This window comes from Myxine glutinosa, chromosome 4 (genome assembly GCF_964187855.1).
Source record: "Myxine glutinosa chromosome 4, kmMyxGlut1.1, whole genome shotgun sequence".
Lineage (NCBI taxonomy): Eukaryota > Metazoa > Chordata > Myxini > Myxiniformes > Myxinidae > Myxine > Myxine glutinosa.
This window is the reverse complement of record NC_136264.1, coordinates 114,586,002-114,598,981: the sequence shown is the minus strand read 5'-3', so window position 1 is coordinate 114,598,981 and position 12,980 is coordinate 114,586,002. Positions and strand designations below refer to the sequence as shown.

Genomic DNA, 12,980 nt, shown 5'->3' with positions numbered 1-12,980 from the left:
CGTTAATCATTTTGTGATGAGATTGAATGCATTAGTGCAGGACTTGGATTTATCGATGCAATTTGGACCACCGACCGCATCATTATTGAGATGTGAATTTGGATTTGATAATGTGATAAGAATTTGGATTCGTTCAGAGTGCTGGCGATACCCTTACTCGTCGTCGAAAGACAACGTGGAATCTTTAAAGTCCACGAGATAATGCTAGCAGACGGGACACCCAGTTTAACATCTACCTGAGGGACGGTGCACTCAGTGATGTAACACCCTTCATGCAAAGCATCGATTTGACCGTTTATAATAGTATCGGAAATAGAACTCAGACGAGAATGGTCAACGTCAATTCGGTGCCTGACCTCAGCACCATCCTGTCACACAATAGCAAGTATATTATTCAAACATAATCCATCCTTTGCTCGAGGTATACTTTCTGAAGTATGGACAATCCACAGGAACAGGCTTGTCCGCATTCGCACATGCTCATTTACCCAACTTCATGCCATATATAATCCATCAGCAAGGCTAAAGTCGTCTGGGTACCTCTGTATGCACAATAAACAGCCATTCCCTCAATTTTGCTGTCATCTCCTCCAAACATTTTCCACCCTCTCTTTATTCTCTCCCCACCCTCTATTATATCCTCCTTCCTCTTTACCATTACGATCCTCTGCTCTTCTCTTTCCTTCCCATGTCAACTCCCATCCCCTTTTCTTACGATTCTATAAACAGACAATCCATAATGTACTGAAACATGCCAAACTTTTGTCTTTGCCAACATATATCGTCAAAATAGTAACGTGATGAGACCCTCATGTTCTATGGCGCTGCCTTGCCTTCTCCGATCACACTACCTTGCCTTCTCCGATCACACTGCCTTGCCTTCTCCACTGATCACACTGCCTTGCCTTCTCCACTGATCACACTGCCTTACCTTCTCCACTGATCACACTGCCTTGCCTTCTCCTCCACCCACACTGCCTTGCCTTCTCCTCCACTCACACTGCCTTTCCTTCTCCTCCACTCACACTGCCTTGCCTTCTCCTCCACTCACACTGCCTTGCCTTCTCCTCCACTCACACTGCCTTGCCTTCTCCTCTGATCACACTGCCTTGCCTTCTCCTCCGATTACACTGCCTTGCCTTATCCTCCACTCACACTGCCTTGCCTTCTCCACCGATCACATTGCCTTGCCTTGCCTTCTCCACCGATCACATTGCCTTGCCTTGCCTTCTCCTCCGATCACATTGCCCTGCCTTCGCCACCGATCACACTGCCGTGCCTTCTCCTCCACTCACACTGCCTTGCCTTCTCCTCCGATCACACTGCCTTGCCTTCTCCTCCGATCACACTGCCTTGCCTTCTCCTCCGATAACACTGCCTTGCCTTCTCCACCGATCACACTGCCTTGCCTTCTCCTCCGATCACACTGCCTTGCCTTCTCCTCCGATCACATTGCCTTGCCTTCTCCACCGATCACACTGCCTTGCCTTCTCCTCCGATCACACTGCCTTGCCTTCTCCTCCGATCACACTGCCTTGCCTTCTCCTCCGATCACACTGCCTTTCCTTCTCCTCCGATCACAATGCCTTGCCTTCTCCTCCGATCACACTGCCTTGCCTTCTCCTCCGATCACACTGCCTTGCCTTCTCCTCCGATCACACTGCCTTGCCTTCTCCTCCGATCACACTGCCTTGCCTTCTCCTCCGATCACACTGCCTTGCCTTCTCCTCCGATCACACTGCCTTGCCTTCTCCTCCGATCACACTGCCTTGCCTTCTCCTCCGATCACATTGCCTTGCCTTCTCCTCCGATCACATTGCCTTGCCTTCTCCTCCGATCACACTGCCTTGCCTTCTCCTCCGATCACACTGCCTTTCCTTCTCCTCCGATCACACTGCCTTGCCTTCTCCTCCGATCACACTGCCTTTCCTTCTCCTCCGATCACACTGCCTTGCCTTCTCCTCCGATCACATTGCCTTGCCTTCTCCACCGATCACACTGCTTTGCCTTCTCCTCCGATCACACTGCCTTGCCTTCTCCTCCGATCACACTGCCTTGCCTTCTCCTCCGATCACACTGCCTTGCCTTCTCCTCCGATCACATTGCCTTGCCTTCTCCACCAATCACACTGCCTTGCCTTCTCCTCTGATCACACTGCCTTACCTTCTCCTCCGATCACACTGCCTTGCCTTCTCCTCCCAACACACTGCCTTGCCTTCTCCTCCACTCACACTGCCCTGCCTTCTCCTCCGATCACACTGCCTTGCCTTCTCCACCGATCACACTGCCTTGCCTTCTCCTCTGATCACATTGCCTTGCCTTCTCCACCGATCACACTGCCTTGCCTTCTCCTCCCAACAGACTGCCATCCCCTCATGATGCCTTCACTTCCCCTCATGATGCCTTCACATCCCCTCCCCTAATGCTGCCTTCCCATTCCCCTGCATTCACATTAGCTTCCCATTTCCCTGCAGTCATGCTGCCTTCCCTTCCCTCCCCTCCCCTCACCTTCACCTCCTCCCAAAGCCCCTCATCCCTCCACCACGCATGGAAGTCTATGGGTGGTGTTTCATATGACCCGCTTGAACGTGCTGTTTTAACATACCACATTTCATTCAATCCTGCCCTAATTCCAGCCGATGGGACCATCCCCCCCCACCCTCTCCCTGCTTCCCCTCAAGTCCCCCTCCCAAATGCAAGTTCAGAACACTCCCTTTCCTCCCCACTTCTGCCTCTCCTCCTTGCTCCCCCATCCATCGTGCGCTCTCCCCCTCCCTCTTTCCCCTCCCTCTCCTCTCCTCCTCCCCCTTTCCCCTCCCTCTCCTCTCCTCCTCCCCCTCCCTCTCCTCTCCTCTTTCTCTCTCTCCCCCACTCTCCCCCTCCCTTTTCCCCCACCCCCACCCCTCCCCCCTTCAACCCCGCCACCCACTCCTCCCTCTCCCCCTTCCCCTCCCTCTCCCCCCCTCCTCCACCTCCTCCTCCTCCCTCTCTCCCCCTACCACTCCCCACTGCCCCTCTCCCTGTCCCTATCCCTCCCCTCCAGGCAACGTAGGATCACTTTGCTTCTCCAAATAATGATCACCTTGAAGGAGCCGGGGCTCCCACGTCGATCGGAAGAATGGACGCGACAAAAAGCTAGAATTCATCTGAGTTGCTTTAATGAAATCAAACACTCAGGCACTCTGAAAAACCGTTTATCAGTCAGCAATATATATCTATTCCGCCAGGGGGTTTGCCCAGGCCCGGCGCCAGGGGGCGTGGCCCAGCGTCCTGGCTGCGGCCTGGCAAGTTGAGCGCGGGCCTGGGCGTCCTGGACGAGCCCGGCATGGTGATCGCTCCGCGTCCTTGATAGGTGCAAGGCGATTGTGAAAACTCAGCGGCAGCCGCTACACACGTCCCCCCAGAATCGACTTGCACCGGCAGGGTCAATTTGAGGGGGGTCCTGATGACCCGGCCGAAGCGACCCCTGGCGGGTCGTGGGAGGGGGTCCGGTGAGGTGGTGGGCGGTCGAGTGGGGGGCACCGTGGACGGGGGACGGCCTCGCCGCGGCGGAAGGGCCACCCGTGGTGGGTGGTCGACGTCCACGTGCGCCGGCTTGAGGCGGTCCACAGCAATCCGGTCCGACCTGCCGCCGATGTCGATGACGAACGACTTGTCGTCCCGTCGCAGCACCCGGAAGGGCCCGTCGTACGGCGGCTGGAGTGGCCACCGATGTGCGTCGTGACGCACAAAAACATACTCCGCTGTGCGGAGTGCTGGGGGGACGTAGGACTGGGGGTCACCGTGGTGGGATGTTGGCACGGGGGCAAACCGTCGGGCGGCCTCCTGGAGGTCCGAGCGCTGGTGAGCTGCGGACCAGGGACTGGTAGCGTCGGGCACAAATTCGCCCGGGACGCGTAGCACCTGGCCATAGACAAGCTCGGCGGTGGATGCCTGGAGGTCCTCCTTGGGGGCCGTGCGAAGGCCCAAAAGGACCCACGGCAGCCGGTCGGCCCACCCGACGTCTTGAAGGCCGGCCATGAGCGCGGCCTTCATGGAGCGGTGGAATCGCTCGCACAACCCGTTTGCTTGGGGGTGGTAGGCCGTAGTACGGTGGAGCTTGATCCCCAGGTTGCGGGCGACCGCGCCCCACAGCTCGGAGGTGAACTGTGGACCGCGGTCTGACGAGATGTCCGCCGGTGCGCCGAAGCGGGCGACCCAGGTGGCGATGAAAGCCTGCGCCACGTCGGCGGTGGTGGTGGAGACGAGGGGAACGGCCTCCGGCCACCTGGTGGTCCTGTCCACCATGGTGAGCAGGTGTGTGAACCCCCGTGACGGGGGGAGGGGGCCCACCAGATCCACGTTGACGTGGTCGAAACGTCGTTCGGGCACGGTGAAAGGTGCCAGCGGGGCCTGGGTGTGTCGGTGGACCTTGGCCCGTTGGCAGGCCGTGCAGGCGCTGGTCCAATCGCGGACGTCCCGACGAAGGCCGTGCCAGACGAAACGCGCCGACACCAGCTTCTGGGAAGCTTTCCGGCCCGGGTGGGAAAGGCCGTGGAGGGAGGCGAAGATGCGGCGTTGCCAGGCGACGGGCACGATGGGGCGAGGCTGGCCTTGGGAGACGTCGCAGAGCAGGACAGTGTCCGCGCAGGGGATGTCGGCCAGGCGGAGGCCCGTGTCCGCCGCCCGGAGGGCTTGCACCGTGGTGTCGGTGGTTTGGTCCGCCGCCATAAGCGCAAAATCCACGCCCAGGTGGACCGCGTTCGCGCTGGCCCGGGAAAGACAGTCGGCCACGGCGTTGTTTTTGCCGGCGACGTGCCGGATGTCCGTGGTAAACTCCGACACGGCGGAGAGGTGGCGCTGTTGGCGGGCCGACCATGGCTCCGTGACCTTGGCCATGGCGTAAACCAACGGCTTGTGGTCGACGAACGCCGTGAAAGGTCGGCCCTCCAGGAGGTGGCGGAAATGGCGGACGGCCAGGTGTAGACCGAGGAGCTCCCGGTCAAACGTGCTGTATTTGAGCTCGTTCGGCCGGAGCTGCCGGCTGAAAAAAGCGAGTGGCTGCCAAACCCCGTTCACCCATTGCTCATGTACGGCGCCCACCGCGTAGTCGGAGGCATCCGTGGTGAGGGCGATGGGAGCGTTGAGCACCGGGTGAGCGAGCAGTGTTGCGTCGGCGAGGGCCCGCTTTGAGCCTTGGAAGGCCGCATCCATTGCTGCGGACCAGGCGATGTCGTGCTTGGCCGGCATGCCCCGGAGGGCTTCGTAGAGGGGCCGCATGAGCTGAGCAGCGCGGGGCACGAAGCGGTGATAAAAATTCACCATTCCCAGGAATTCCTGCAGGGCCTTTATGGTGCGGGGACGCGGGAACGTGGTGATGGCCTCGACCTTGGTTGGCAGCGGCACGGCCCCGTTCTTGGTGATGTGATGGCCCAAAAAATCAACGGCCGTCGTGCCGAAGTGGCATTTGGCCGGGTTGACGATGAGGCCGTGCTCGCTGAGGCGCTCGAACAGCGTCCGGAGGTGGAGGAGGTGCTCGGCCCGGGACGTGCTGGCGACGAGGATGTCGTCCAGGTAAACGAAAAGGAACGGCAGGTCACGCAGCACGCCGTCCATCAAGCGCTGGAACGCCTGAGCCGCGTTCTTGAGACCAAACGGCATCCGCAAGAATTCGAATAAGCCGAACGGCGTGATGACTGCCGTTTTAGGGACGTCGGCCGCCCTGACAGGTACCTGGTGATATCCCCGTATGAGGTCAATTTTCGAAAAAATGACCCGTCCCGCCAGACGGGCGGAGAAGTCTTGGATATGCAGGATCGGGTACCTGTCGGGGGTGGTAGCGTCATTGAGACGGCGGTAGTCGCCACACGGGCGCCATCCACCCCCCGGCTTTGGCACGATGTGCAGTGGCGAGGCCCACGCGCTATCGGAGCGCCGCACGATGCCGAGGTGCTCCAACGCGTCGAATTCGGCCTTCGCTACGGCGAGCTTGGCTGGGTCGAGGCGGCGGGCCCTGGCGTAGACCGGCGGGCCCGTGGTTGGTATGTGGTGCTCGATCCCATGCCGTACTGCGACGGCCGAAAACGTCGGCCGCGTGAGGGCCGGGAACTCCGTGAGCAGGCGAGCAAACTCGTTCGCCGCCGGGACGGCGCATGCCAGCTCGGTCGGCGCGGAGCTGCTCAATGTGCATACCAGGGAGCTGAAGGTTTCAGCGTTGATTAAACGACGCCGTTGGACGTCCACCAGCAGTCCGTGTGCGCAGAGGAAGTCGGCGCCTAGCAGAGCCACGGGCACGTTGGCGGTTACAAACGTCCAAGCAAAGCGTTGGCCGCCGAAGCAGAGGGTGACGTTGCGCGGGCCGAAGGTGCGGATAGTCGATCCGTTGGCCGCAACTAAGGAGGGGCCGCAAACCGCGGATTGCCTGTCCTGGTCAGAGGCGGGTATGACGCTCAGTTGGGCGCCGGTGTCGCACAGGAAGCGCCGTCCGGACGCTTTATCCGTGATGAACAGTAAGTTGCCTGTGTGGCCGGCGCTCATGGCTGGTAATGAACGCCGGCCCGGCCGTTTCCCGGCCTGCCGAAGGTGCACGGGGGTCGGCATGTCCGGGCCTTCTGTCCGAACCTGGCATGATAGTAACACCACGCTTGGTCAGGTGGAGGCCTCGGTCGTCGTGCCGGAGGTGGTCGGCTCGGTAGAGCGGCCGCCAATGGCGTCGGCAGTTCGGCCGTCGACCGTGCCGGGTGCTCGGGTGCCCTGGGTGTTGCGTCGGACGGCGGTGGGTCCCATGTCGCCGCTACGATGCGCTGTCCTGCGGCGGAGATCTTGTCGGCTTCTCTGGCAAGGGCCCGGGGATCTGTGATCGTCGTGCTTGCCAGGGCGAGGCGTACCGGGTTAGGCAGCTGACGGAAGAACAGCTCCCGGAACAGGAATGCCGGAGAGTGCTCGCCGAGCAGTGAAAGCATGTAGTCCATGCGCTCGGAAGGGCGCGTGTCGCCGAGCTCAGGCAGATCGAGCAGGCGCCGTGCGCGTTCCGCCGATGGGAGGGCGAAAGCATCGAGGAGCAGCTTCTTAATCGCGCCGTATTTGTCAGCGGCTGGCGGGCTTTCGAGGAGGCTCAGGGCGCGGGCCGCGGTAACCGACCCGAGCGCAGCTACCACATGGTGGAAGCGGGTGTCGTCGGCCGTGATGCCTCGCAGGGCGAACAGGGACTCCGCCTGTGCGAACCAAACCGCCGCGTGAGCCTCCCAGAAGGTAGGCAGTTTAAGGGCGACTGCCGTGTCCATGTCGATAGGTCACCAATGAAGGAGCCGGGGCTCCCACGTCGATCGGAAGAATGGACGCGACAAAAAGCTAGAATTCATCTGAGTTGCTTTAATGAAATCAAACACTCAGGCACTCTGAAAAACCGTTTATCAGTCAGCAATATATATCTATTCCGCCAGGGGGTTTGCCCAGGCCCGGCGCCAGGGGGCGTGGCCCAGCGTCCTGGCTGCGGCCTGGCAAGTTGAGCGCGGGCCTGGGCGTCCTGGACGAGCCCGGCATGGTGATCGCTCCGCGTCCTTGATAGGTGCAAGGCGATTGTGAAAACTCAGCGGCAGCCGCTACAACCTAATAAATGATTTCAGCTCATCGTTATAGCACTCCTTACCTCCTTGTTCAACCACAATGGTCTCTTTCTGCTATACAACGGATAATTTTGAATGATTCTCGAGCTGAAATGGCATCATTACAACATCACCACCCTTGCAATACAGGTGCGTACCTTTGTGTTGTGACAAGAATTTCACGGAAATCAAACAAGCATCAAACAAAAAGCAGTTCACACTTTAAGCTAAAATGTTAGAGTCTCACCTGTAATGCTGTTCCTGCAATGTCTGACTAAGCACATTGAACTCATGATGTTGCCTGGTCTTCATCTCTTGCAATGAGTGCTCAAGGTGGCTGTGCGCAACATGCAGTTTGCGTATTTCCTCCATCACAGTCTCGAGTCCATGCCGATAAGTCTCAGGAGGCCGTGTCACTGTTGTGCTTTCGGCTCCCAAGGATCCAGCCGATGTGGCGCTGGAGCAATCGTCATCACTGCCATAGCGAGGCAAGGGTGCCAAGTGCCCTCCCATCTCATCGAGGCCAGACTCCTCTTCACCTACAGTGTCATCCATTAGGTCCTGCAAAGAATCACAAAACAGATGTTTATGTTCCACTTAATCACACTCGGTCACCACACGAACCGCAGTGTTTCAACTTACACACACACTTACATGTCTACTTTGCTGCTCCACGTCCATGGAACGTGCACGAAAATGACTGAAACTCAGATGTGCCAATAGCCTAAACCACAAAATGTGACCTACAGTATATGGGCAGCAACTACATGGTCAATATTAGCTGCTGGGCGATGGTACTAGGACATCCCAGTGGTTATTCATTCAAACTATTAATGCAAACCATTTGAAAGGCAACACACACACACACACACACACACACACACACACACACACACACACACACACACACACACACACACACACACACACACACACACACACACACACACCTTTTTATTTTGTTCATCAAACGTTTTTTTTTTTTTTACAGCGCCAATCCCCTGAAGACGTGCAGTTTATCCCTCCCCTGCCCTCACCTAGAGTCCCCATATATTGGGAGTAGCTACAACTTTCAATTTGACGCCATTTTGTTTCCATCAAGAGCGGCGTACCAAACCTGTGCACATGGTGTGTGAAGCATAACGTGCGTTTTCTAATCAAGCTGTCTTTCTTTGCAGCCAAAAGGAAGATTACATTACTTGATGCTATTTTTTCGTTCTTCCAACATGCCAGAATAAGCATATGATCAGACAGGATTGATTTAACCTTGAAACATATAAGCAAAAACTATGGCAAAATAAAGTGTAATTTTGGAGTAGAGGTTCACACTGATGAGTGCCTAATTTGAGGTGTGCAGACCATGTGAGTAGAAGAAACACACAACAACAACAACAACAACAACAACATGCATTTTAAGGCCATTTTCCCAGAAAAAACACACAGATAGTGACAAAATGCAGAAATTTGACAGAATTGTAAGAAGGAAAGTGAAAGACAGAAATGGAGACACACCATCCATGCCAGATGTGCACACCATCAAGAGAATGGATAATTAGAAAAGGTAACAATTGTGAGTGAAAAAAAGAGGAGCTTGAGAAGATAGATCGATTGTGGTCCCTCTGTGCTGTCTTTCCCTCGTGGTCCCCCTGTGCTGTCTTTCCCTCGTGGTCCCCCTGTGCTGTCTTTCCCTCGCGGTCCCTCTGTGCTGTCTTTCCCTCGCGGTCCCTCTGTGCTGTCTTTCCCTTGCGGTCCCCCTGTCTGTCCCCCTGTCTGCTGTCTCCCTCACGGTCCCCCTGTGCTGTCTTTCCCTCGCAGTCCCTCTGTGCTCTTTCCCTCGCGGTCCCTCTGTGCTGTCTTTCCCTCGCGGTCCCCCTGTGCTGTCTTTCCCTCGCGGTCCCTCTGTGCTGTCTTTCCCTCACGGTCCCTCTGTGCTGTCTTTCCCTTGCGGTCCCTCTGTGCTGTCTTTCCCTCGCGGTCCCTCTGTGCTGTCTTTCCCTCGCGGTCCCTCTGTGCTGTCTTTCCCTCGCGGTCCCTCTGTGCTGTCTTTCCCTCGAGGTCCCTCTGTGCTGTCTTTCCCTCACGGTCCCTCTGTGCTGTCTTTCCCTCGCGGTCCCTCTGTGCTGTCTTTCCCTCGAGGTCCCTCTGTGCTGTCTTTCCCTCGCGGTCCCTCTGTGCTGTCTTTCCCTCGCGGTCCCTCTGTGCTGTCTTTCCCTCGCGGTCCCTCTGTGCTGTCTTTCCCTCGCGGTCCCTCTGTGCTGTCTTTCCCTCGCGGTCCCTCTGTGCTGTCTTTCCCTCGCGGTCCCTCTGTGCTGTCTTTCCCTCGCGGTCCCTCTGTGCTGTCTTTCCCTCGAGGTCCCTCTGTGCTGTCTTTCCCTCACGGTCCCCCTGTGCTGTCTTTCCCTCGTGGTCCCCCTGTGCTGTCTTTCCCTCGTGGTCCCCCTGTGCTGTCTTTCCCTCGTGGGCCCCCTGTGCTGTCTTTCCCTCGTGGGCCCCCTGTGCTGTCTTTCCCTCGTGGGCCCCCTGTGCTGTCTTTCCCTCGTGGGCCCCCTGTGCTGTCTTTCCCTCGCGGTCCCCCTGTGCTGTCTTTCCCTCGCGGTCCCCCTGTACTGTCTTTCCCTCGCGGTTATCAGCTCTTTCACGAGCCTCGATTCAGTATTTAAAAAAAAAAAAAAAAAAAAAAATTGTGTGCTCTACCCTGAAGGCAGCTCCTTGGCTACTTATCAAGGGTGGTACTGGGTGGTTTGCCACTGCTGTCCATGCAGTTAATCAGGGCAGGAATTTTTTATTTGTTCAAGGTGCCAGTGATAGCTTGCCTACTCTTCGCGAAGGACACCATGGGATCTTTAACGTCCGCCAACTAATGATAGCAGATGTGATACGCGGCTCAATGTCCATTCAATGGATGTCACACACACTAATAAACCACCCGACCAGTGAAACACATGACAGCTTATATCTGGGTCAGGATTCAAATTCAGGTTAAACAGCTAAGAGGTTAATGTGCGTACCTCAAAACCATCCTGCCAGCCCCTTAAGATATGCATGGGGAAGGTTTTTCTTTGCAAGCAAACAGAAAAGAAGAAATTTAGAAAGAATGATGAAGGAATAAAAGAGGCCCACATTAAAATGGAGATGACCCAAAAGTGAAGGTTATTTTTTTTCCAACTCTCAATTTATTTTAACACAAGTACCATGCCATTGACTCCTCACTCACAAACTCCCCCACTCTCTTCAATCCCACTCCTCCCTCCAGGTCTTTAAAACAGCTGTTCACCACCATCTCTTATCTTCCCCCATCCAAAACCTTGATCTTTTCTACCCCCGCTAATTCACCCCAGATCCACTATTTTGAAATACCAACTTCTTTCCTGGAAGTCAAAGCAGTGTCCATGTGTTGTATACCTCTCAGACCATTCCCATTTCCCTGCAGTCATGCTGCCTTCCCTTCCCTGCCCTACCTGGATTTAAATCCCCACCCCCCTCTGCATGCCTCCTCCCCCCCCCCCCCAAGCCCTCTCCCTCCCACAGATCTCCCGATGGCCCTGCTCTCAAATGTTGTACTTGTGTGCTTCCCTCTCTCTCCATATCTTGTCTCCCGCTCCCTTTATCTTATGTTTTATGTGTCCGTTTGTCTTTTTGTGATCAATGTTAGCTCTTATACGAGCCTCGATCTTGCATACAAAAAAAAAAAAAATTGAAAACATGCATGTGCAATGTGCATGTAATCCTTCATTCTTTTATATTTCTATTAAATCTCTCATCTTCCATAGTTTCCCTTTTCCCAATAGTTAAATGATACGCTGTAGTACCCTCTTCACGTTCTCTCCCTTTTTCTCCCATTCTTCTGATTCCTGTAGTTTTTTTTTCATTATGATATACCGTTTTTGCTACAAGGCGAGGCCGAAGGCAAATGGATCGTGAATCATTTTGGAATTAACCACGTCATGGATCATGGCATGTTAACTGCAACATTTAGACCAATTCGAATAAATAAATAAAAACTTCCGTTACAGACACACAAGTGACATGTTTACTTATATGTACGGTAACTTTGCCAGAATGTTCTCGATATGTCATAAATGATCTACAGATGTTTCAATGATGGTTTATGTCTGTTTATTACGAGTTATACCCAACTACCAACTATAATATGATTACAGCACCACACAAGCACATATGGGAATACAACTTACCAGCCAGATAAATTATCACAGTCAGTTTCCATCTCAGATAACTAATTTTATTTTCCAAATTTTTTCCCCAGGAATCTACATTTTGAAACTCTTCTTTGATCGATTGGTGCATACAATGGCATCACATCCTGTCGTTTTAAAAAGAATGATGAGCTTGATAATGTGCTCATTCAAGAGCTATCGATGGTAACTCGATGGTAACTCAAATTATATATACTGTTAGAGCCCGTTTTACCTTACCCTTTTTTGATTAATGACAGTTATATGCAAATACCTATACATATAAATAAAGAACCAGAACAGCACTCTTCAACATCGCAACGTCGACCTATATATGCCTCCGCCCACATTATTACATCATTATACATACTTCTACCAAGGTTGATTTAAATCCCTTCAGCTGTTCCCAAGTATCACATTTTTACCTGACATGACCTCTAACCTTCTATGCCTAAATCGAATCAGTTCATCTTTTCATTCATAAATATATACTTATACCACGTTTGGTCAAAATCCATTAGCCGTTCTTAAGTTATCGCGGTAATGAAAACCTATTACAGACTCTGACCTTTGACCACTTGACCCCATAATCTAATCAGTTCATCTCTGAATCATAATACATACTTGCACCACTTTGGTCGAAATCCCACCACTGGTTCACAAGTTATCGCGGTAAAGAAAACTTATCACAAACGGACGGACAGCCGGACAGACAACCGAAACCATAATGCCTCCGGCGACTTTGACTTCTTGACCCCATTACCAGACATAGTTAAACAAGCATTCTGAGTATTGCGCTGCAATACATGTCCCCTACCAACGTTCAAAGTGCCATAACTTTGTCAAAAATGACCGAATATGCAAATTTATGCATGGTTGATGCTGGTTTTCAAACTTGATCTGCGTTATGCTGAGACACATGTGTGTACAAAATTTTATTGAAATCAGCCAATGTTTGGTGCAGTTATCGTACAGAAACCAAACTGACAGACCAACAGACGGATCTAATTAAATATGCAAATTTATGCGCGGTTGATGCTGGTTTTCAAACCTGATCTGAGTTATGCTGAGACACATGTGTGTACAAAATTTTATTGAAATCAGCCAATGTTTGGTGGAGTAATCGCACGAAACCAAAGTGTGACAGACGAACCTCATTAAATATGCAAATTTATGCACGGTTGAATGTGGGCGCGGATGATGT

The 12,980-nt window shown here is 54.0% G+C and overlaps 1 protein-coding gene across 3 annotated transcripts in view; it reads right to left on the bottom strand.

The window, feature by feature from the left end:
• The window catches only part of LOC137425100 (transmembrane and coiled-coil domains protein 2), a 94,929-nt gene that overhangs the window by 17,366 nt on the left and 64,583 nt on the right, over positions 1-12,980 (bottom strand). For 2 of the 3 annotated variants that reach the window (XM_078776297.1, XM_078776295.1), the window contains one exon: positions 7,831-8,144. In XM_078776297.1, coding sequence (XP_078632423.1) covers positions 7,831-8,144 — 314 coding nt within the window. Of the gene's footprint in view, positions 1-7,826; positions 8,145-12,980 lie in introns of those variants that run through there. The other variant, XM_078776296.1, reaches the window with a different exon arrangement.